The 26,744-nt window shown below is 35.9% G+C and overlaps 2 protein-coding genes across 3 annotated transcripts; one reads left to right on the forward strand and one right to left on the reverse strand.

Annotated features, from left to right (window-relative positions):
- Window positions 1-189: 189 nt before the first annotated feature.
- Window positions 190-4,783, reverse strand: LOC115453853 (calmodulin-like protein 4). Its single transcript, XM_030182582.2, has 6 exons — window positions 4,659-4,783; window positions 4,555-4,585; window positions 3,695-3,808; window positions 2,873-2,964; window positions 1,736-1,843; window positions 190-936 (listed from the first exon to the last, which is right to left on the reverse strand). The coding sequence occupies exons 1-6, from the start codon at window positions 4,659-4,661 to the stop codon at window positions 835-837; spliced, it is 450 nt and encodes a 149-aa protein (XP_030038442.1). The 5' UTR covers window positions 4,662-4,783; the 3' UTR covers window positions 190-834.
- A 259-nt stretch (window positions 4,784-5,042) lies between these two features.
- Window positions 5,043-26,098, forward strand: LOC115454883 (solute carrier family 25 member 44). 2 transcript variants are annotated; one of them, XM_037444730.1, is made up of 8 exons: window positions 5,043-5,245; window positions 18,142-18,634; window positions 19,046-19,197; window positions 22,148-22,237; window positions 22,911-23,036; window positions 23,868-24,051; window positions 24,497-24,624; window positions 25,887-26,098. In XM_037444730.1, exons 2-8 carry the CDS (start codon window positions 18,457-18,459, stop codon window positions 26,079-26,081), a joined length of 1,053 nt encoding a protein of 350 aa, XP_037300627.1. In that variant the 5' UTR covers window positions 5,043-5,245; window positions 18,142-18,456; the 3' UTR covers window positions 26,082-26,098. The 2 variants fall into 2 exon arrangements, with proteins under 2 accessions (XP_037300627.1, XP_037300667.1); XM_037444770.1 differs by having other exon boundaries at window positions 5,055-5,255.
- The last annotated feature ends 646 nt before the right edge of the window (window positions 26,099-26,744 follow it).

Genomic DNA, 26,744 nt, shown 5'->3' on the forward strand with positions numbered 1-26,744 from the left:
TCTCATTTCTACACGTATTTATACTTGTAATTTAACACGTCTGGTGTGACGTGTCGTTGCTCGTTAAAAAACACAACAGGTGTGCGAGCTGTAGTCAGTGTATTAATTTTGTCACTTTAAAATAGAAGGACCATCATAGTAACCAGTGCCATATCAAACTATAGTTCTTAAATATGAAAATAAACACACTTTTAAATAAATATTTGTTTTATTTCAATCATGTTAATAATGTTAGTACATAGTTAATTCGGACGGCAATTTTATTGGAATGCTATAAAGTTATATTCATAATTAACATTTCTGTATAATTAACAAATATCTAAAATAAACCTTCATATAGAATACAAATAAGGATCAAAATGATTTGAAAAATGCGATAGTAATTTGTATTGAGCTATGAGTAAAGTGGACGCGCAGTGAGTGTATCTCGCTCACACGCGCGCACCGCAATGGCGCTGACGTCACAATACTCTGATCTTTAACCAATACCAACTTACACCTTATTTAAGTTAGAGCTAATTTTGATAAATATTAAAACTAATAAAAAGCTGCTCGATTCCTTCTTTAATAAGAACTCAATATTATGTATAAATACATGGGCGCCGTTAAGCTTAGCTTTAGAGAGGTGCATCTGCACCTACTCACTATGCTATATAATAGCATTAAGTTTATTTTTTCAAATTCTAATTTTGTTTTTGAAAATTCTCATCATCAAAAAATCTATGGTCGATAGTTCCCAGTGTTGCAAATCTATTAAGTGACTTATATTTTGTGATTTATTTCTGGGCAGGGCACGTGCACTTGCACCCCTCTACCGGCGCCCACGTCTGAACATTAGTAGTAGTCTGGAACGGGAGCGCAGGCTATCTTCACGAAGTCTTCGTAACGAACGATTCCGTTCGTAGTCACATTTGCTTCACGAAATATATTATCCACCTGAAAAAAGAAATGGTATTTATGCAATCTAAAATTATAAAGAGCGGACATTGGGAAGATTTCTCAAGGAAGAGAAGGTTACTCAATCTACTGGGAAAAAGCAAACATCAATGTAAAATACTTAATACTTTTTCGTTGATTTGCAGGTTTTTAATGCGAATATTAGCATATTTTCTGTAAATATATTTTTGTAATATCTAAGGATGCTGACATCTTGTTACAAGGACATTTCAAGTAAGACAGCGACTCATTACCAAATTGGTAATAACTTTTGGGGCAACAATTTGGCCCTGATGTGCGGTCTATAACCAACTATATAGTTTAATGTCATTGTATTTATGTAAAGGTAATCATTTTCTATGGATTCATGAAATAAGACATATTTTTGTGCCTTGTCTCTTACAACTACCACATAACTAGTCTTTTGAGTTTTATTGTAAGCATCCCTGCAGTCAACACTGGGGTAACCTGCAGACAGAATACTGAAATCCACCAGTTTTGCAACTCCAGAGGCCTCATGGAGAGTCGGAACATTGGTGGCAGGAAGGGAACTTGCTAGGATGGTGTCGAATGGTGAAGAACATTGTATCCAGTGTAACTACTGGACATAATGAGACTTAACATCTCATGTCTCAGGCGAACGCAGTGGAATACCAAACAATACTTTGTAATTCAAGGTGTTGGTGTTTCTACTGTTTACCGGTCGTATCACTTACCATCAGGCGAACGGCAAGCTCGTCTCGTCATTCAAAGTAATAAAAAAATATATATACAATCATTTGGGGAAAAACTGAATGACCTCTCTTGCAGACAGTCCCTCGCCCCAATTCTGCAGCAGGTTGCGCAGTTGCCGCGCCGGTATCACTCCTTTCTTCTCCACATCAGCTGCTTTGAATGCATTGACCACCTGCAAATTTATAGTTTTATGTTTAGTTGAGAGGTTCACCAACATTTGGATTGAAATTTTAAATTAGTTTCAAAGGTGCAGAAGAATTTGCTTATTCTATATATCAAAAGTTATATATTTCCTGATTATGTTAGAAAAACGACTTTCCAAATACTATAACACTATGATGGGAAAAAGAGATAGACAGAGATTCTCACTTCCGACGACCGGCCATACTGCCTTCTATATTGTTTTCAAACCGTTTTTATTTGTTTCCTACAAATCGTTTTTTTTTAGTTAGGTCACCTTAGTTCTAAGGGTGCGATATGATATGAAAATATTGTTTAATTAATCTTTACATTAAAAATATTATCTTAATATTGTTACATATTGTTCTATAAATAAGCCATCTTCGAAACTTTCCCAAAATGAAAATCTTACTAATTTTATACATGTGAAAGTTTGTGAAGATGTTTGAGTATTTTTAGATGTCACATAAAATTGTATCTGCAAATTGTGTCTGGTAAGACGGCAATCCAACATGACCGGAGAGAGATCAGGCACAGGACCAACGGCTTCACGTGTCGAGGCACGTTGGTATCAAACCGACAACTTCCTGACTCCGAGCTGTGACTGAGTAATTTTCAAGATGGACAAACTGTCCCAATTATTTTTGCCCCGCCTGATATTCTACAGGACTTCAGCATGGTAGTTGTACTCGGTGTACAATTACAAGTATGCTACCAAGGCAGTCGGAGGTGAGAAGCAACACAACTAATATGCTTATCTCCTTGGGCGCTCGGTCTCCAAACACGCCCGCACGGGGGACATTCGTCGCGGCCCTTGGCACACAGTTATGCGTGTAAACCTCATGGTTTCCAATTCACATTGAGGCCTATAAGGGCTCGGGAACAGTTCCTAGCCTTCTCCTCTTCCTCCCATCCTAAGATGTTTCCTTATCCTTCCCCTTCCCTTCCCAGTTAACCCCTCTCAATTTTCCTCCAGGACCCTGCTGTCGCTAAGTCCTACATCCAAAAAAAATATGCTCACCTCAGTGGGCAGGTTTTCAGCCCGAGAATGTATGTGCATCACTTCCAAGAAGTCGGCAAATGACATCTTGCCACCTTTGCCTTTGAGGTAACCTGAAATATTTATATCTCGAGTGTTTAATTTTATTAACTTTATATATTAAAACCAATAATTAAATATGCTAAATCGATTTCGGCCAATTTCCATTTTGACACACAAAATATTATTTTTTTTTATCCTTCATACTCACAATTTTTTTTTTCTATAATATATTGAAGTTTTAAATAAACTAGCTCTGGTAATGTAATGTATATTATATTACTCTTTAATTATCTCTAATAAAAACTTAACATCATTGAGTTGCCAGAATTAATTACAGGTATTGATATCATTAGTAATGTTTTAAAAGTGTAATGTCAAAAGTTACTAAAAAAAAACTCAGACCTAAGTCAAGGATAGACATAAATATTGTTTGTATTTTACCCACAAATCAGTAAAAAAAATACTTTCTCTTTAAACTTTGTCTTATTACAGTACAAACATATTAATTTCTTCTTTCCTGCCAGCCCAAGTAGGCTTATTTGTTTACTTTGTACTCTCATCTATTTAATGTCCAATATAAAATGTCTGTAGTTATATAAGCGACTTAATTGGAGTAATTTTTAATAATTAAATATTTTAATATGTGACTTGACTTATCATAAGCGCTAGTATGTTTGCCTATGTGATGAATAAATCATCCTATTTATTTTTTAATTCTTAGGCTCAACAAATTTTATATAAACCAAGATTATACAAGGTTATAAATTTCAATATTTAAAATTAAATATACTTTCAACAAACCTGCCAACTCCTGAATAGTAGGGCTCATTCCTAAAGACCTCATGACCACCGTCAGCTCATCCAGGGAGGTGATCTGACCAGACCTCGCAAATAGGTAGAAACATTCACGGAACTCTGAAATACAATGTTTCGGTTTCCGATAATTGTTTTGAGAAGCAATGCATTTTGATTTCTTATGTACACGAATGTTAGATATTAAAATTGAAATATTTTTCAGATTTTATAGTGATTTTAATATTATAGTTTTTTCCTGATGTTTTGAAGACTTTGCATTTTAATACATAATTCGCTCAATGGGTATGACTAATGTGGAAATGTTTTTTTTTTGCACTTGCCTTCTGACTTTGGGTGGAAACAAGACTTACTATGCCACTGAGTTTGCCCCATATATGTTGAAAAGTCACACAAATGTACTTAAACGCGCTTAATTAACTGTGCGTAGCAATAAAAGTAAAAAACTATTGAAGATGTGAGCAGCAAGCATAGATATTTCCAGCTATTGAAAATATGAGAAGGATAGATATTTCCTTTATTTTTGTGTTATGTTAAGTGTATGTAATAATTAATGTGGGAGTGAAATTATCGCGAAGGTATATGGTTGTGTGGCGTTACGATCATTTCAATATTAAGTAGTGAAAATCTAACCCGAAGGCACCACACCGTTTCTCACATTACTAAATCTATAGCAGTACAAAGATCCGTTAGTTCCTGTGCTACTTTTTATTCGTGGTACAGTTTTAAACGGATATTGCAAATAGGTATATGTTTATCAATATCGATATCTATATATCATAATTTTAAACATATTGAGTCATATCTTTATCTACAAAACAATCTTCGTTATAAAATAAGGGACTTACCGTCAATGTCTTGTTCTTTAAAATAACGGGCCTGAAATACATAAACATGTGGGTTAGTAGTAAATACTCGTTTAAATATAGCAAAACAACATATCCAATATTACCATTTCGTTAAATAGATGTTATTTTAATATAGAAAGAAAAGAAAGTTGCACAAACTAGGCAAAACAGTAAACACGAAAATGACAAGAGCTGTCAATTTGAAATGTCATACCATGGCAAGAAAACATGGACTATGTTTCGTAGCAAAATTGTTGAAATATTTAGCATGATAACACGCAATCAATCAAGCAAACTATCTGGAAATACTTCGTTGTGATAAATTTATTCTGATAATTTCGTATGTGTTTAAAATTCGTATTCTTAGTTGCGTTTAATTTAATACTGTTATTTCATTAAAATATAGTCATAAGACAACGTTTGCGATCTGGCCCAAAATGACGTGTATGGCCTAATTTAGAATGACTAAATAATAAATACTCCACGTCCAAAATAAAAAAAACATTGTCTATGGTCAAAATGGACGGCCAATCACCTGACAGCTGTGAAGGACTATTTTTCCATGGTGATATTATCTGAAATTGTGTAAATTATTACATAAAACATTTTACAATACCACATACGCGTAGACAATTAGTGTTATTTGTGTTTATCTTGTGTTTATTGTTATGGATAGCGGGATTCTGTGCACGTAAGTTATGGTACCTTGAACATTACCTGCCCAATTATTTCTCGTTCAGTTTTTTTGCATAACTCCTTGTACTTCACCTTGATATAGGGTTAGAGATATTCTAAGACATGTTCAGTCAACGGGCAGAGAATAGAAACCCGTGCAAGGTCATTTACACAATATTATACATCATTTTTATATCTAGTTATGTCGTATATTGATTTGTTCTAAATTTGATCGTAAATATCTGAAAACATATATTTGAACAAATGTTGTATGATAACTCAATCATATATAATTTTTTAAAGATAAATTTATTAAGTAATTAGGTTATTTATATTTCGTTCATAAATTCTTGTTTAAAAGTGTTATTTTTGGATATTTAATTTATATTTTTTTCCGAAGAAACGCAATATAATTCTCACCGATAAACATTGTATTAGGTGTTAATTAACAGAATTTTTCCATCATTCTATGTAAATTGTATTAAAAATTGGTTTTTAACATAAAAGATCAAAGTATTTCAAGGTTTTATACAATTTTGACTTAGCTATTGTCCACAACTCTAACCTCATAAGATTCTATTTCTGAGATAAAATGTAGCTTATAACTGAGTGATAAGGTAAGCCTTCATTAATGAAATAACTATCAGAATTGATTCAGTAGTTACAGACATTATTGCCTACATACCAACTTAACTCTTTTACAATAGTATTGACTCTTCAAAGTCAATCATATCTAAATGAGATTTTTTTTATTGCTTTGAATGATGAGACAAGCTTGCCGTTCACCTGATGGTAAGCGATACAACCGATAAACAGTAGAAACACCAACACCTTGAATTACAAAGTAAATTGAAAATGAATCATCAATATTAAGAGTCTCTAGATTTTTCTGTGACATTAGCTCATCATTTTGTAGCTCTAGGATAATTTTAATGTCATTAAAATTAAACTACTTTTCAGATTTTATCGCGGTTTCTTATATTTTAGTTTTCTCCCAATGTTTCAACATAAAACTTTTTAAAATTTAAAATGTTGTATAATTGTAAAATGTAGGTAGATATTGTAACTCTGAGTTTGCGGATGAACAACACATCAGCCCCCCCCCGTGACCATGAGAAGGCTGCAAAGTCTTCGAAACATCAGGAGAAAAGTAAAATATTAAAACTGTGATAAAATCTGAAATTTAATTTTAATGTCTAATATTCGCTTAAACAAGAAAAATCATTATAATTTTAATGTCATTATTTTTATAAAGTAAATAATTTAATTGTTATGAATTTTACACACATGTATATATAATCTTTTGTTTGTGGTTAAACTAGGAAGAGCTTATAATATTATTTGTCTTTAACATCTAGTTGTACTGAATGTCAAACATAATAAAAATGTTCAAGTTCTATATATTAGTACTAGCTTTTGTTCACAGCGTGACTGAGTTTTCCGGGATAAAAGTCCCATTACATATTTTTCCAGGAAAGAAAGTAGTCTATAACCTTTTCAGGGTTTTAAACTATCTCCATACCAAATTTCATAAAAATTCGTTTACTAGATTTTGAGAAAATTGATAACATACAGACAGACAGAAAAAGGGACTTTGTTTTATAATAAATATAGATTAATCAAAGCATACATTGTTATCTATGGACTTTTACCATCTCATAGGCAGTCCATTGATCCCTTTACTGCCAATAAGCCACGGCCATAGCTAGTTAATTATATTTAACAAAAATAAAATAACTGTATTCCTCCCATATAAAACGCCAATTTCATATGTAAGGACCTATTACAGATTTTAACAATTAGTATTTATGGTATTAATTCTTTTATCCCAGTATAAAAATTATATTTGTGTAATGTAATTATGGAGAAAATAATTTATTATGATATTAATAACATTCCAATATGAAACGAAACCAATTTTTATCAAAGAAATATTAATTGTGTAAAGAATATTGTACTCCTATTCCTTATCAACATTTTTATAAATCGTTTAATCAATGATAACGCACATGTGTTGGTTGTTTCTCAGTGTGAATGAGAAAGACAAAGAATTAGGGTCGAATACCACGTCGGACGATCTGTGTGCTTTTTATAACAAGATTCGTTCCATTACGCATAATTTCGTTTGTATTTTAGGATAGAATGAATAAGTCTTAAAAAAAGAATTGAAACAAGTCTTTGAATTTCGGTGTAAGGGTGTCAAAAAAAGAGATGGGACGAAATACGCGCACGTGACGTCATCAGGAATTAGTATGCGTGCGAAAGAAAGAGATAGAGCGATAACCCCACAACGCGCGCACGCTTGCACATTGCAATATTTCAAATATGAATTACTGGTTCATTTGTTATATTAATTCAGTTTTCCAAAGAGTTAATGATTTCTTATTATGCCGGCGACACGTAGCAATAATATTTGAACAATCACACATAAGGTCAAACAAGTGTTCAAATATTTTTGCTATGTTTGGCGTCGACATAAATGTTTGCGTATTTTAAAGTTAAAAAGTGTGTGTATCCTGCCACACTTGCGCGAATTTATGGAGTTGTTTGAAGGAAAACCGATTATATGGTAACCTAAAAGTAAAAGCAATAAAATTGCAATTTGGTTAATGTCGCCTGGATCAGAATAACAATTATATTGTTATCTTGCTCTTTATCGGAGTGTTTAGTTTATTTTTATCTAGATACATCAACTTACAACCTAACCATTATTTTATTCCGCACGCGGGCCAGAATTATTAAAAGGGTCGGGTACGCGGCTGAACTACGGTCTTGTAGTATTGAAGTCTAGAACTCGTTTTTATGAAACACTAGCTGACTCGACAGACGTTGTCCCGTCTTAACTATGAATTTGCAGCGCGCATTCTGTCAATCGCTGACATATATTTCAAACAATTGACAGTTATATAAAATCAATATTTTCGTTAAGTTTTCTTAAATTTTCCGGGCAATTTTTTGAATTTTTTCTTTCATAAGAACCTTTTCCTGACAATAACAAACACAACAAAAACAAATAAGTGAAATCGGTCCAGCCGTTCACGCGTGATGGCGTGACCAAGGGAAATAGGGATTCATTTTTATATATATAGATAAAGTTTTCGAAATTTATTTTACAAAAGAAACCATTGACGATGTTCAAAAATTTTGATCAACTACTTTTGTACCTGACTGTACGTCATTCTACACTTAATAGATGCATTGATATCGGCTGGACCGATTTCACTAATTTTTTTTTGTTGTGTTGGTATTGTCAGGAGAAGGTTCTTATGAAAGAAAAAATCAAAAAATTGCGCGGAATATTAGAAAATTTAAGAAAACTTAACGAAAATTTTAATTTTATATAACTGTCAATTGTTTGAAATAACTGTCAGCGATTGACAGAATGCGCGCTGCAAATTCACAGTTAAGACAGGACAAGGTCCGTCGGGTCAACTAGTTTTTAGATAAAAGGGAATATTTAGATTGAAGTTAATGTAGAAGGGTTATATAGTTTTGTATTTGTTAAGTTTCTTTTCTGGTTGCTGCCTCGGTGGCGTAGTTGTTATTGTACACGTTACGAGTAAGACTACTAGGCTGAAGTCCTGGGTTCGAATCCCGGGTCGGGCCAAAATAATTGCGACTGAATTTTTCCATCTTAAAAATGACTCAGTCACAGCTCGGAGTCAGGAAGTTGACGGTGTGATACCCCTGTGCCTTGTAAAGCACGTAAAGCCGTTGGTCCTGCGCCTGATCTCTCTCCGGTCATGTTGTCTCACCGGACTATGAACGTGAAGGAACAGAGAGCGCTGTGTATTGCACACACTTGTGCACTATAATATCTCCTGCGTGATCTCCGTTGAGATTGAAATGAAATGATTTATTTGAAAAGAAATGTTATACATTATTTAGATTCCGTCAATATTAACTCTACCACCAGTTCGTGCAGTTCTCAACAGAGAAGAACGGACAAGAAACTCTGGTGTTGCTCTTTTCAAAATTAGTTTAAGGTAAAGACTACAATACATGATAAGGAGAAGAAAAAAAAAAGTTGGCCGCCATGGCCGAAATTCGGTTAGGAATGAATCAATGTGTGGCTGACTGTGCTTACGATGTAATAGAATCGAATACAATATTGTTTACGCCGGAAGACTGTGGAAAATTCTTACTAGAGAGAGGTGTGACGTTACTTATAAATAAAACAACAAACAAATACATCACGCATTAATCGCAAGGGGTAAGCAGAGGCGCAAACACGGCAACCTTTTGTGTGTTCCGTCCCATGATGTGATAGGGGGCGAGTCTGTCGCCGTATCGGGCACAAATAGGGCATTTGATAATGTTTGATTTTGTGTATTTTTTTTGATATGTGACAGGAATTAGTATAAAAAAGAAATCCTGTGAAAACACCATTAAAATTCGATATGAATTTCTGAAGATTCAAAACCCAAACTAACATGTGACTTTTCTAAAGTTGTGTGTATTTTGTGAATTATCGTTCGCTTTAACGGTGAAGGAAAACATCGTGAGGAAACCTGCATACCTGAGAAGTTCTCTATAGGAATTTTGAGGGTGTGTGAAGTCTGCCCGCACTACAGCGTGGAAAACGCCTAAACCCTCTCAGTAGAAGAGGAAGCCAGCACCCAACTACTGGATATAATAAGACTTAACATCTCATGTCTCACGCGAGCGTAGTAGAATACCAAACAATACTTTGTAATTCAAGGTGTTGGGTGTTTCTAATGTTTACGGGCGGTCGTATCGCTTCAAACGGCAAGCTCGTCTCGTCATTTAAAGCAATAAAAAACCAGCAGTCAGATAGGATATAAATAATAAATTAAGGAAGAATATACGTCATATCGAACAGCAGGTGTGCCTTCGGGCGTGGTTCAAATCTGTGACCTTAGCACTCTGTCTCACTACCAACCAGGTTATACTACCGTGCTAAGTTCAAAAGCGGTATCTTAAAAAAACAAAATGTTGATTTTTATGTCGTTAGATAGCTTAAAGAAATACTCATCCAATGAACCTGTCAAAATTCACTGAAATGGCTCATAGATGTATTGAAATAAATTGTTAAGATTAAATCTGTATAACATCGCATTAGTATCAACTGTTATGGTGTTATAATATATGTATAAATAAATAAATAAACTTACCTAAATAACGGTATCTTGTTTAGAACTTGTTAAAAAAAAGCTTAAAAGAGTTTCTCTATCTCAGTTTTACATACAAAACTATATTTACAAAACTTCGATTATCTCGAAATAAGGTTTCCCTGACAAACCGCTTTTGCCCTTAGCACGCTAGTATAGAAAACATACAATTGTCTATTTATATTTGATACGTAATATCGTTTCTCATGCCAAACTCTAAAGCGTATGAAAAATAAATTCGCTTCCGGTAACACTTTAAGTAATAAATGGATAACGTGATAACAGAATCACAGCCTACTCGTTATCTTAATGATAAGACGTTATCGTGTGTAGTAAATTTCAGAACTGTTTTCCTAAATAGCGTTGCTAGGGGTGTCGATTTGCGCGGGACGTCCCGATTTTCTGAGTTCAGGAACGTGTTCCAATTTGCACCTAATTAGGACACTTTTTTTTATTCTCCATTTTTTTTATGTCTCATGTGAGAGTCCGCCTGGGTAGGTGCCACCGCAATGTCTATTTCTGTCAAGCAGCAGTGTGTAATCACTGTTGTGTTCCGGTTTGAACATTGTAGTCAGTGTAACTACTGGACATAATTAACATCTCATGTCTCAGGCGAGCGCAGTGGAATACCAAACAATACTTTGTAATTCAAGGTGTTGGTGTTTCTACTGTTTATCGATCGTATCGCTTACCATAAGGCGAACGGCAAGCTCGTCATTCAAAGAAATAAACAAATCCAATATCGCACTTCAAAGTGAAACAGTCTTGCCACTATTAATACGATCCTGGGTATAAAGTCAAATATTCTTATCCGTTCAGCTGTTTGTGTTTACTTCTAACAAATATCTAAACATGCCGCAGTGGCGTAGTTGTACTGCATGCGCTCCGAGGTCCTGGGTTCGAATCCCGTATCAAAGATATTTGGGTTTTTCTGCTCAGTATCAGCCCGGAGTCTAGAATTTGTGCCCGATATGGCGATAGGCTCGCATATCACGTCATGGGACGGAACACACTTGGCGAAAACTTGGTGAACTGGTTGCGCCTCTGCATACTTCGTGGATTAATGCGTGATGTGTATGTGCAAATTTTAACCCCCATTCATAGACGTTTTTTATCTAAGGACGGAGTAAAGCTCTGATAACAAGTCTTTCTCAGTCCCGTTGGGCACTGAGAAACAGACACAGGCCCGTTGTGATTGGCTAATATTGAGATACAACAATATTAGCCAATCACAACGGCCCTATGTCTACGCACTGCGAAGGCTGCCATGCCGTCAGCACTGAGAAACAGACTTGTTATCACAGCAATGCTCCGTCCTTAGATAAAAAAAGTCTATGAATACGGGTGTAAATAACTAAACATTTACATATATTAGTAAGATTACTCCAGCAAAACTTTAGACAAAATGTAAACAGTTTAGGAACAAAAATATCTCGTGCCAACTTCGAAATAGAATGAATATTGTCGGCTATGCTACGATGCAAAATGAAACTATTTTTCGGATTTTATCGCAGTTTGTACAATATCCTACTTCAACTTTCAGAGTTTTCTCTGACTCGAGTTTTTTGCTCGGGTTTATTGACTACCCGCCCTGATACCTTCAGGGAAGAGGTGATTCAGTCTCTGTTGTTCCCCGTGTACGTAAAACGTGTCTCCTAACACTCTGCTCAATATAACAGACGTATGGATTGCTGCTTGTTTTTGGAGGATGTTGATATCTATGCTGGAATTTAATGTGTTAATATATCTGGATAATCTTTTTGTCACCATACCAGTTGAACCTATTACTATAGGGATGACTTGTGTTTCCGTGTTCCATAAACGCCTAATCTCAGTTTTGAGTAGGTGGTATTTATTAAGTTTTTCTATTTATTCTATCTGTCCTACTAATATTATAAATGCGAAAGTTTGTGAGGATGGATGTTTGTTCCTCTTTCACGAAAAAACTACTGAACGGAATTGGATGAAACTTTACAGTAATATTGGTTATACATCAGAATAACACATAGGCTACCATTTATAATGATTTTGTGTAATTTGGTCATAATATATCGATACATATTAAGTAAGTTGATAAAAAATGCTATCTTGGCGTACGCTGCCTAACTTTTGGAGTTAGACAAAGATGATGTACCGTAGGATTGTTTGTCTTAAATAGTTCTTAATAAAAGTCAGCGACAGCATGTATCTACCTTTTATGTGGAAGCCACTATGACCAAAATAATGAGCCATAAATATAATTAAATCGGATACTTTTTTAGCGGGACATTTATCACGGAAAACTCCTTTACACGGGCGAATGCTCGAGCAAAAGGTAGTATTTCATAAACATAAAAAGTAAATGTCCTCAAAACTTGAATGTGTGTATGTGATAGATTTTCTCAAAATCTACTAAATGAATTTTTTTACGGTTTATACTAAAAGATAGTGCAGTTCTTGAGGGAGGTTTTGGGTTAATAGTACATTACGGTTTTATCTAAGTTGGCTGAAATATAACGACTACTATTGAAGAGGTGGCGTGGTTGTAAAAAATCTCGTGGGTCGGGATTTACGCGGGGAAAACTTTGACACACTGATTTGCACGCGGGCAAAGCCGCGGGCTAACCTAGTAAACTAATATATGAAGCTCAAAAGTTTCTTTTTGGAACGCGCTAATCTCAGGAAGTCCTGAATCGATATTTTTTCACTATTAAGAAGCTACTGAGTGTTATAGGCTACTTCATATCCCGGGAAAATATTTATCCCGGAAAAAAAATTCACACGAGCTTAGATCCAGAAGTTAGTGAAAGAAAGATAGGAAGGAAGGCATGGAACATCCAAGCATCGCAATATCCCCTCCAGGCAATCCTTTTGCGCTCAGTCTCCACTCCGCATGCACGCCCGCACGGTGGGATATTTGTCGCGGCCTTAGCCATACAGTTAAGTGTGTATGCCTCATGGTTGTAATGTAAACTCACATTGAGGCCTATGAGGGCTTGCGATCATTTCCTAGCCTTCTCCTCTCCTCTCAAAATAAATTGGTTCCTTATTTCCCCAAACTTCCTTCCCCAGATATTTCTCTCTATGGTAGGTACACCAATAGCATATACAGTCATTTTGACATCGCGTTACTAAATGAAACTACATATTTATCTAATTGGAAATAACACTTTACAATAAATTACTCGAGTCTTAGATGTAAAATAAAAAAGTGTACGTTTCGAACAAAATAAATATTCATAAAACAGCGTAAAATTCATATATTCATAAAGATATTTTTCGCGCTCTAACGCCACTACTACTGCTCTAAGAGTATTCGTCACAGCGGCAACATCATACTTTCAGTCAGAAATACACTCACGCACACGCCATATTCGCATTAATCTACAAAATGATCATAAAAAGAGAAAACTAAAACCAGGATTTTTGGTGAAAATATTAATTATTGATGGGTGATTTTTGGCACAATGTCAGCAAAGGTGAAGACGAGTATGTGGTTTCATTTAGTAACGCAATGTCTAAATGATACTGTATATATTAATAAATTAAAACTTCTAAAGACAGTAACATATCCTCTCCTAATTCTCCTCCGAGTTCCAGCAGTCGCTAAGCTGGGGGATTCCAGTATCCCATTCACAGGTTCCCACCGGTCTTGATACCAGGGATGCCTACTCATAAAAAAGCGTCACTCATCGAAGACAGTCAAATAATCACAAATTGGTTACTCCGCGTGCTCAGAAATCAGGGTCCACGCCTTGTGCTGATGTAATAACAAGTTCTTTTTTATAAAATAGAAACCAGTTTTTTCCTTATTGGTGGACTTGAATTATGATCTGTAGTTTTTTTTCACTTAGTTGTGGAAAGTGCAATATAATCTGTTTAATATAAATAAAAAAGTATAAAAAAAAAATGCTTCATTCATCACGTAGGCGAACATTTGCACTTATGATAAGTCAAGGTACATGAGAATATTTAATTATTACTAGATGACCCGGTGAACTTCGTATCACCTACATACATTTATTATTATTATTCATCGTGGAACGCAATTTTGCCATACCAATACGTATGTTATCATTATCTGTCTCCCGTTAGTCAACAGTACGGCTTGCACGTGAAGAAGCTCGTCGCACATTTGATAAACTTCGACGATCTAAGTCATCTTCTCCGTGGCATTTTGCGACAATAACATTAAATAAAGTTCTCACGCACTGACAAATTGATGATAGATTTTAATAATAGTCTTGAAATTTATTTATTTATTTTCTATTTTTAAGAACCCACTGACACTTTTACACTTTATTTATTTCTGAAATGTTTTGTATTTGAACAAAATAAACCAAAGAAATCGGACCTCATAGTACAACTATGAAACGGACAAATTTCTGAACGCACCTATATATATGTGACAGCCAGGCCAATTCTTTATTTCTAAAAAGACAAAAGACATCGAATGTTTCATGGGTAGGAACATTTTGTATTGAAAACTTATATTGTCGTTTTTAGTATTTTCCGTTATTTATTATTTATGTTCGTCACCGTTTAATCCATCCCTGGACTTCCACAATTAATTCAAAACCAAAATTAGCCAAATCGGTTCAGCCGTTCTCGAGTTTTAGCGAGACTAACGAACAGCAATTGATTTTTATATATATAGATTGAAATAAAGTCGCTTACATAACTAAAGACATTTTATATTGGACATAAAAGTTGGAAATATGACTAAGATATATTGACCAATCGCTATGACAAAAATGTATTAATTAGGTATAACACTAAAGAAAACAGTATGGCTATAGACGGACATCAGGACCAAATTTGTGCTCCAAAAGTTATTACCGATTGGTAATAAAGTCTTATTTCAAATGTCCGTGTGACAAGACGTCACAGCGTCCTTAGATATTATTATTAAAATAATATTATATTTACAGAGTATGCCAATATTCGCATTAAAAAGGTATAAATATGAAGTATTTTACATTGTTTTTCTATTTCACACTAGATTGAGTAACCATCACATAAGCGCAAAATATTCGTATGACAATCTTACCAATGTCCGCTCTATATAGTCTTAGATCTTTTTGTTTCACACATTCTTGTAAAAAAAACTGATAATAATTAAATTACACATAAAGGCTCAGGCCCAGAAGCGCACACTGCTAAACATTCAATGTTGGTGTTTTTTTTTTTATTGCTTTGAATGACAAGACGAGCTTGCCGTTCGCCTGATGGTAAGGTATTCCTTAGGTTCGGTAGTATTCTACCGCCTATAAAACAGTAGATACACAATCCAACACCTTGAACTACAAAGAACTGTTTGATATTCCACTGCGCTCGCCATCCTGAGACATGAGATGTTAAGTCTCATTATGTCTAATAGTTACACTGGCTGGTTTATTGAAATACTAAAAATAAAAAATCTAATAAGTTCGCGAGACCAATTTAATTAAAAAAAATGTTTTCATAACCTTACTATTAAAAAAAATAAAATAAATGTTTAAAAAAAAATAAAATAAAAATGCTTTATTCATGACGTAGGCGAACATAGTTGCACTTATGATAAGTCAAGGTACATGAGAATATTCAATTATTACTTAATTAGATTAGCTTATATAAACAAAGACAATAAAATAAATGAAAAATATACTTAGTAAACAAAGAAGCCAGCTCGGGCTGGCAGGGAAGAAGAAATAAAATTATGTATGTATGTATTTTTAAATATGCAAAAGGGAGAAACGCGTCGCGATCCTCACCGGTGAGGACAATAAAAGCCCTAACCTAGCTAACCTACCAGCCTTTCACTAACTACCTAAGCGATGACTACCCGAAGAAGAAAGGCAGAAAGAAACTCCGGGCTTTATTTTTTGTCATCAATTGTCCATTCTTTTATAATATTGTTATTAAATATATATATTTTTTTTTTAATAAGTCTTTTCTATACAAAGTCTGATTAATTATATAAGCTAATACACGCACATCACCGTAAAATTGCGGAGAAAATCCACATAAAAGTATTTAGCAATAACTAAAAACTAACGGAAAAAAAAACAATAATACTAAAAATTATAAAAACTATGAAACAGTCAGTGTACAGCGTGCATACGCCTACATTTACAAACATAATATTTTCATTTCATATTTTGTCGCAGATCTTGGTCAATATAATTAAGATTATAAATTTTAAAATGATCGGTCGGTCGTCTATTATACATTGATAATTCAATGAGTCAATATAAAATAAAATATGTCACATAAATTTAAAACTGTTACCCAGTATAATGTCAAAATTGTAGAAAGGTACACATGAGACGTTTATGTAGTTAATTTATAATATTGGCGTTAACATAGGGTTGGACAGGGTGTGCAGGACTGTTTTTCCAAACCGTCTGATCATCGAGGTAATCCTTTACATTATAATACCCCTTTGACATTAATTCGCGCTTAACATGACACTTAAATTTGTAGCCGGGCAGATTGGTTATTTCAAGAGGGATTTTATTATAGAATTTAATACAATTCGCTAGATAAGATTTATTTGTTTTACAGAGCCGGAAATTTGGAACAACTAGTTTATTTTTATTTCTAGTGTTCAAACAGTGCAAGTCACTGTTTTTCATAAAAGTACCTAGGTTCTTACGGACATACATAATATTTTGAAAAATGTATTCAGCTGGCAAAGTCAGTATATTCACCTCCTTAAACAGTTCTCTAAGGGAATCGCGAGACTGAAGGTTATAAATTGCACGAATCGCTCTTTTCTGTAAAATAAAAATGGTCTGCAGATCTACTGCAGTACCCCACAGAAGAATGCAATAAGACATAATGCTGTGGAAGTAAGCGAAATATACTAACCTTGCCGTAGCCACATCAGTTAAATATCTGATCTTCCTAATAGCAAAGACTGCAGAACTCAATTTACTCGAAATTCTTTGAATGTGGGGTCCCCATTGTAATTTCCTATCGATAGAAACCCCAAGGAAGACTGTAGAGGGTACTAATTCTAGTTTATTCCCGTCTAAATCAATATCAGTTCCATTAATCTTGTTCAGTAACGAGAATCGAACACATTTAGTTTTTGCTGCATTTAATAGAAGATTATTGGCAGAAAACCAGTCAGAAATCAATTTAAATACTTTATTTGGCTCTACAAAATTTCCTTCCCTTCTATTTAGTTTAAATATTAGTGAAGTGTCGTCAGCGAATAATACAACTTCAGCCATTTTGTTAATAATGTACGGTAGATCATTAATATAAACTAAAAACAGAAATGGTCCCAAAATTGAACCCTGGGGGACCCCAATCCCAACTGTGGACCCTGCAGAGGAAACGTTGTTGATAAAAACTTTTTGTTTCCGACCCGATAAATATGAAGATATTAGTTTAAGCCCCACTCCCCTGATGCCGTAATAGTGGAGCTTTAAAATGAGGGTTCCATGATCAACGCAATCGAACGCCTTGGAAAGATCACAAAATACCCCTAAAGCATCCTGCGATCCCTCCCAGGCATCCAACACAGCTTTAACTAATGCACGTCCTGCATCTTGCGTGGACCTACCCTTTGTAAAACCGAATTGCCTGTCATGTAGAATCTCATTTTTATTAAAGAGTGTTAAGTTTCCTTGGTTCGCGATTTGATAACTAACTAGCTTATGCCTGCGGCTCCGTCTGCGTGAAAAATTTTTCCGGCATGAATATTTTCCCAGGATAAGAAGTAGCCTATAGCACTCAAAAGTAATGTAAGCGGTTCGGAATCTTACTTCTCTCGGCGATGGAACCTCACGTTATTTTTTTTCTTTTGCAGCTTCAGCGAAAATACTGAAGACACAATTTGAACAAAGAAAACCATGGAAGAGCCTATAAGAGCGAAAGAATCAAATTCGACCCACAACAAAGTGACTTAGTCAATAACTGACTCTAAAAAAAACAAAAAAAAAATAAAAAATAAAAAAAATAGCTAATTTAGAGATACAACTAGTCTCGTTGTTAAATAGAAAATTTATTTTTATGTTTTAATAATAAAAACTTTATTCCAATTGTATATAATACAAATCAATGTTATAGAAGTTACCAAAGAGTATATATATTTTTTTTTGTAAATAGAAAGCGTAGTCTATAGATGCTTTTGAGTTTATGGAAGGGTGCGGCCGTAGACAATATAGAGAAAAATAAAAAAGAAGAAAAAAATATGGCGTCGATGGTGGAAACTCCGCCGCCGCAGTTGATAACTAATATAGAATGGAGTATGATGGATAAAAGCAAATTCTTCCCGTTGTACACTTTTAGCAGCTTTACAGGTGGGTTTCGGTTAACGCGTTTTTTTATGAATAAATGTGGGTTTCCATATATGTGCTTTTTTTGTAATTACAAGGTTTTGATTAACGCGGTTTTTACATAATTATAGTTTCGGTTAACGCGTTTCGATATACGCGTTTTTTTAACAATATGGCTTTCAATTTATATATATCTACAGATATTGCATAGATTATAGTACGATCAAAAGATTTTGCTTCTAAAATTACTTTTATAATCTACTAAATGTTTTATTTTTCAAATATTTGGATATAGAAGACGGTATCATATGATTCCATTAAAAATAATATATAGAAAATTTAATATATTATTTCAATAAATTAAGTTACATATATTTATCGCGTATATCGAAATCGCGTATAAGGAATCCGCGTAATACGAGTCCTTTTTTTCAGTACGGTGCGCGCTATACCCGCTAACATTAGTGAAGACACAGATACAAGTCCAACGCAAAAAGGAGGCATACAGCGGAGTCACTGACGCCATAACGAAAATATACAGGAACGAAGGCATCTCAGGACTTTACAGAGGCTTTTGGCTTTCAAGCGTGAGTATTATCAGTCTTAAAAACTTGTTTTAAGTGGTGGTTAAGAAGAAAAAAAAGGCGGCGATAGCCTAGTTGGGTGTGGAACGGACTGCGGAGACTGATGTCCGCAGGTTCAAAACCCAAGGGCACACACCTCTGACTTTTCTAAAATAATGTGTGTATTCTTTGTGAATTTATCTTTCGCTTTAACGGTGAAGGAAAACATCGTGAGGAAACCTGCACATCTTAGAAGTTCACTATAGGAATTTCGAAGGTGTGTGAAGTCTACCAATCCGCACTAGGCCAGCGTGGTAGACTAAGGCCTAATCCCTCTCAGTAGTAGAGGAGGCCCGTGCTCAGCAGTGGGCAAGTATATAATACAGGGCTGATATTATTATAAGAATTGCTTAAATAGCTGTCAAAAACATCACCTATTTGTCCCATAGTCGCTGATGTCTCATCTTCTCTCAATCCGTCTGAGCCGAGGCCGTGACCCTTTAGAGGGTTGCCCTCAGCATGGCCATTTAAGGGCTCGCAGTGCCTAAAGCACTCACCCGCAAGACCGGTGTGTTTGTATAAGCCCTGCCAGGCTAACAAACGTATGTCAGCATCTTCACCGACGGAAGCAAGATTGATGGGAAAGTCGGAGCGGCGCTGTCCATATGGAACGGTGCCGCCGAGACGAGTACCAGAAAATTGCGGCTCGAGCCATACTGCTCTCTCTGTCTACCAGGCGGAACTTCTCGCCCTCCGCAAAGCCGTGGAGGAGGCGCTCCGTAGCGGGCTTCCTGCGTGCGGCATCTTCAGCGACGCAAGGTCCGCTCTCGACGTCGTCACCAGAGGTGATTCCCTCCACCCCATAGCGTTTGAAATTAAAAAGTTGCTTAAAGAAGCCGAAAAACGCACCCAGAAAATTAAGCTTTTCTGGGTGAAGGCACATGTGGGGTTGGAGGGAAACGAGAGGGCGGACGTACTCGCTAAGGATGCCGCACAACACCTGAAGACCCGTGCGCACTACGACAAATGTCCGGTTTCGTTCGTCAAACGACAGATCCGAAAGGACTCGATTGACGAATGGAGCCGGAGATACGCGGACGGAGAGACGGCTTCGGTGACGAAGCTGTTCTTTCCGGACGCGGTCGAGGCGCACAGGGTCGTAAGGCGGATCGCCCTGGACGCCACACTGACGCAGGTGTTCACGGGGCACGGCGGGTTCTCCGAGTACTTGCATCGCTTCAAGTGCAAGGAGAGCCCGGCGTGCCAATGTCACCCTGACGTTCAGGAGACGGTCCCACATCTCCTGCTCGAGTGTCCCATCCACGCAGTGGAACGCTTTGAAACGGAGATATTAATAGAAAACAAGATAGTTGTAAGTAATTTAAGCAAAATAGTTAGTGATAGAAATAAGATAAACAAGTTTTTGGTATACTGTAAGAAAATAATAACTAGTGTAAACAATAGAAATAAGTAAAAATAAAAAATTACTACGTATATAATAAATATTATATACCCATAGTAATTAATATAAGTGTATAAAAATAGATTAATAGTAAGATAAATAGATAAGCTGTGTTGGTAATACAAGATACATAAGATAAAGTTAGTTAATGTTAAAAATATAAGATGTATTGCATATAAGATATTAAAGATAAAAACATATAGAAAATAAGCAGAACATATAGAAAAAAATATAAAATAAAAACAAAAAAAAAATCATAATAATAAAAATAAAGAATTAAAAAACATCCCTTGTCCTGGATAGGGGGACCAGAAAAAAAAAAAAAAAAAAAAAAAAAAAAAACGTCCAAATAAAAAAAAAAAACAAAAATCCCCTTTTCCTAGTTTAAATCTTAAGAGGCAAGATGGCGGGTTTTGACTTACAGCTGATCGAGTAAATTCGTTTTAAGTTTAACTAAGCATAGCTTTGCGATTTTTTTATAAGACTATGTTTGCAAAAGCAAGTTGTGGAGATATATTGCGCAAGAATTTACAGATGCAGCCTGTGTATATCCGGTTCCGATAGGCATAATTGTGTCGACTGTCGAGAGGTCATCATCGTCAGTCGACATTCTATTGGACTGCACTCCACTTAAAATGAGGTGCAGTGGATGTCATTTTGCTGTGCCTTATAAAAAAAGATGCGCTTACGGCAATATATCAATAGCTCTACAGTCTACACAAATACGATTTGCCGCAAATCTTGCTTAATTTCCAGAAGTCTGTTTGCCGTGGTTGTTTGTACGGTAAAATTTGCTGAAGTCAAGACCTGCAAGTTTTCTTATCTAAACCTCTGTTCACAAATTGGCATGTAGCCGGTTCGACTGGGAACGTGCAATTACTTTAATAATGTTTTCTCTTTTAAATTTTATTGGCTATACTTAACATATAAAATAAAAACAATGTAAAATGTTATTTCACAATGTTTTGCTGGCTGTTTGTTTTCATAACGCTGTTCGTAGGATCATTTGTCCGGGTCGAAGGACCACGCATTTGGCTCGAAGGACCATATTTTTTTATTTCTTTGTATGATGAGACGAGCTTACCGTTCGCCTGATGGTAAGCGATACGACCGCCCATAAACAGTAGAAACACCATCCAACATCTTGAATCACAAAGTATTGTTTGGCATTCCACTGCGCTCGCCATCCTGAGATATGAGATGTTAATTATTATGTCCAGTAGTTACATTGGCTACAATGTTCAAACCGGAACACAACAGTGACTACACACTGCTTGACAGAAGTAGACATTACGGTGGTAACCAGGCGGACTCTCACATATGAGAAACCTACCACCGGTTATTGTTTGACTGTTTTTTGTTTGTTGCTTGGTTCGAAGGATCACTTTTGCAGTTCGAAGGATCATTTAGTTTTTTAAAGAAGCTTTACCTACATTTCAAACAATTATCACCACTAAAGAATACGTAACGGTCGATAAAAAATACTTTATTGCATTTTTTTTTGTTTTTCAGTTTCAAATAATCTCTGGCGTTTTCTACATCTCGACGTACGAGGGTGTCAGACACGAGCTGGGCAAATACCACATCGATCCCAAATGGAAGGTGAATAACTACCCTCAATTTTACATATTGGTGTTAACTTACCTCTGTCCTCTTCGCTAGGTCATTCAACTACCTAAGTAACAACTGAAGTCATTAATAAACCTCAAAAAGAGACGAAATACTTGCATGTGACGTCAGCGGGTATTCGATGCGTGCGAAAGAAAGAGATGGAGCGATATCTCCACTCCACACCCACTCCTGCACGTAGTAATATTTGAAATTTGAATTACTGCCTCATTTCTTATCGAATTTTAATGAAATTTTCACAGGATTTCTTTTTGTAGTAATTGCTGTTATATATTAAAAATTATACAAAATCAAATATAGTCAAATACCCTATTACTTCCTCAAATTTAGAAAAAAGCTGTCCATAGTACAAAAATCTATATATATAAAAATGAATCCCTATTTCCCTTGGTCACGCCATCACGCGTGAACGGCTGGACCGATATCACTATTTTTTTTGTTGTGTTTGTTATTGTCAGAAGGTTCTTATGAAAGAAAAAATTCAAAAAATTGCGCGGAAAATAAACGACAATATTAATTTTATATAACTGTCAGTGGTTTGAAATAACTGTCAGCGATCGACAGAATGCGCGCGTGCATACATAGTTAAGACAGGACAACGTCTATCGAGTCAACTAGTATTATATAATTATCCGTTTTGTTCCAGTCTTTTATAGGAGGCGGTTGCGCTTCCATAGTGGGACAGACCATCATAGTACCGTTCGACGTGTTGAGTCAACACCTCATGGTGTTGGGGTTGGTGAAAGGGAGGGCTGGTGGCAGCAAAAACCCTGTAAGTATATAAAATCATACCCCCTTATTCATAGACGTTATTTATCTAAGGACGGATCATTGCTGTTATAACAAGTCTGTGTCTCAGTGCTGACGGCATGGCAGCCTTCGCAGTGCGTAGACATAGGGCCGTTGTGATTGCCTAATATTGAGATAGAACTTGAATCTAGTTGGCTGTCAGATAAACAAAGCTGAGAAACAGACTTGGTATCACAGCAATGTTCCGTTGGCTAATATTTTCGTATTATAATCACACCCTTTTGAAATGCGGTGATAGCCTAGTTGGTTGTGGAGCGGACTGCCGAGACGAATGTCCGCAGGTTCAAAACCAAAACACACCTCTGACTTTTCTAAAATGATGTGTGTATTTGTGAATTATCGCTTGCTTTAACGGTGAAGGAAAATATCGTGAGGAAATCATACCTGAGAAGTTCTCTATAGGAATTTTGAGGGTTGGAAGTCTGCCCGCACTACAGCGTGGTGGACTAAAGCCTAATCCCTCTCAGTAGTAGAGGAGACCCGTGCAGTGATTTGTAATTCAAATTGTGGGTAGATTTATTGTTGTTCGTAGGTAGTCGTGATGCTTCAATTAGGAGAGATGCTCGTCTAGTTTTTTAAAAAAAATGTATCATGTACTTCAAAAGGGGACGATCACTTTGTTTGGACTGATATAAAACCTTATATATTTTTAGCTGTTTTTTTTATCTTTTTGTTTTTTTTTATTTTTTTTTCTTCCTAATCGTTTTTTTATTTTTTCATCCTATTTGTTTTTTCATCTGTTTTTTTTTTATTTTTTTCTATGTTTTTCACACTTTGTTCACATTTTTCCCAGACAATAAACCCACTAGGCCTGGACCTGGACAAGCGCATGTCCAAAGCGGCCCTCGCGAAGGAGGTGGCGGTGCGCGTGTACCGCCTGCACGGCGCGATGGGTTACTACCGCGGGTACGCGGCTTCGTTGGCCGCCTACGTCCCTAACTCGGCGCTGTGGTGGGCCCTGTATACGACTTATCAAGGTGGGTGTATCATATAAAAAAAAAAATGGTTAGGGGACCCAAGTCCGTTTACTACCAAGGTGGGAATATCATTAAAAAAAAATGTGTTTATGGGACCCTAGTCCCTCTACGAGGACATATTCAAGTTTTTTAACATCCCCATCGGTTTTACATTATTAGTATGAATAATTAATAAATAAATAATAAAAAAAAATGTTAGTACATCGTTATTGGGTAAGCACATAAGAGCAGTACTAAAAAAAGATAAACCAATGTTTTTTATGTGTGTTCATGTTTCTATTAATAATCAATAAATAAAAAAAAATACGCTCGGTGACATTTCCCCTCATGTGTTTTCAGAACAATCTTGTCCCCTATAATTTTTTTTAATAAAAAATAAGATTTAACGCTCGGTGACATTTCCTGTTGTGTGTTTTCAGAACCCTATAATTTTTTTTGTTCCCAGACGAACTGCTCAAGATAACCCCATCATGGGTGTCCCATCTGCTGATACAGTGCGTGGCGGGCACCCTGGGCGGGTTCACCACCACGATCCTCACCAACCCGCTGGACATAGCACGAGCGAGACTACAGGTAACATTACCAGTACAGTCAGCCACATAAATAACTAAACAAATTCAAGATTTCTAATCGCCTATAGTCAGTCAATAGGGTACCGGAATCATTTTTGTTCTTAACAATTATCAAATATTTACATAATATAAATTATAACACCAAAGAAATTATTAAAATCCAGTGAAAAATCAACAAGTTATAAGCATTTGAATTTCGGCGGAAGGGGTAATTAACAAGAAACAGAAAAGAGACAAAATATCCACATGTGACGTCATCGGGAATTACGACGCGTGCGAAAGAAAGGGATGAAGCGATATCCCACATCGCGCCCACTTCTGCACATTACAATATTTTAAATATGAATTACTCGCTCATTTTTTAACCAATTTTTATGCTGTTTTCGCAGAAGTGCTTCTTTTTCGAATTTAAAGCCATTAAACATAGAATAATGTACAAAATCAAGCATAGGCCGGTCCCCTATTCCTTGGAGGCTTTTACCCGAAGGAGTACTCATAAAATAACTTTAAAATAATTAAGTCACTTATTGCAAATTTACTTAAATATACTTTTACTGGTGGTAGGTCTCATGTGAGAGTCCGCCTGGGTAGGTATCACTGCAATGTCTATTTCTGTTAAGCAGCAGTGTGTAGTCACTGTTGTGTTCCGGCTTGAACGACCCAGTGTAACTAATGGACATAATGAGACTTAACATCTCATGTCTCAGGATGGCGAGCGCAGTGGAATACCAAATACTTTGTAATTCAAGGTGTTGCGGTTTATGGGCGGTCGTATGGCTTGTCATCAGGCGAACGGCAAGCTCGTATCGTCATTCAAAGCAATAAAAAAAATGGAATAAATAAATCTATATTATTATTATTATAGTCAGGGGCCTATTCCGCCTACAGGGGCAAATCCGTCTTTTCGCAATTACGCTACATATGTATAAATATTTATATAATACTAGCTGACCCGACAGACGTTGTCCTGTCTTAACTATGAATTTGCAGCGCGCATTCTGTCAATCGCTGACAGTTATTTCAAACAGTTGACAGTTATATAAAATTAATATTGTCGTTAAGTTTTCTTAAATTTTAAAATTTTCCGCGCAATTTTTAGAATTTTTGCTTTCATAAAACCTTCTCCTGACAATAAAAAACACAACAAAAAAATTTGTGAAATAGGTCCAGCCGGCCACGCGTGATGGCGTGACCAAGGGAAATAGGGATTCATTTTTATATATATATATATATAGATATAATCATATGTATATGTTTTTTCAGGTGGAAGGCGTCGGCACAATGAAGCAAGTATTCAAACAACTATGGGCGGAGGAGGGTCTCTGGGGACTGTACGCGAAGGGTCTTTCCGCGCGGCTGGTCCAGTCGGCCTGCTTCTCGTCCAGTATCATCCTAGGTTATGAGAGCATCAAGCGGGTGGCACTCAGCGATGAGTACAGACCGCGCGTGCGCTGGTGAATAAACACGTACCACCACACCGACTTTTATTGAGTACTAGCTTTTGCTCGCGGCTTCGCCCGCGTGAAGGTGTTTTCCAGGATAAAATTCCACTGTTTGATAAAAGTCTTGCTACATATTTTCCCGGTACTTATAGGTTCAAACTAATTTTATCCCCAATCTATAATTTCAGTTCAATCAGTCGAAAATCTAAGAACATTTATACAAACTTTCATCCCCTATTTTATCCCCTTAAGGGTAGAATTTATCAAAATCCTTTCTTAGGGGATGCCTACGTCATAGTAGCTTTATGCATGTAAAGTCTTAGCCCGATCCGTCCAATGGTTTGGGCTGTTCCTTGATATATCACTGTCAGTCACCTTTGAGTTATATATTATATTAACAACTGAAGTTAGCTAAAATTGAGTTTCTCGAAGCCGACCACTATTTATGTACTATGTATTTTGAGACTATGCAATTTTGTCGCGTTCGCGATTCACTTTCACTTTTGTTGAGTTTCAGAACGCGATATTAGATCCTCCAACGCGCACGCGAATTTGAACTTTATGCACCGGTAATAAATTACAAATTGACTATCCATTTTATTTAGAAAACGTTTGTATGGGAAATAGAAAAATGCTGTTTTGAGGATTTTCCCGGCAATTATTCGAATTTTTCTCACCT

Source organism: Manduca sexta, chromosome 1 (genome assembly GCF_014839805.1).
Source record: "Manduca sexta isolate Smith_Timp_Sample1 chromosome 1, JHU_Msex_v1.0, whole genome shotgun sequence".
NCBI lineage: Eukaryota > Metazoa > Arthropoda > Insecta > Lepidoptera > Sphingidae > Manduca > Manduca sexta.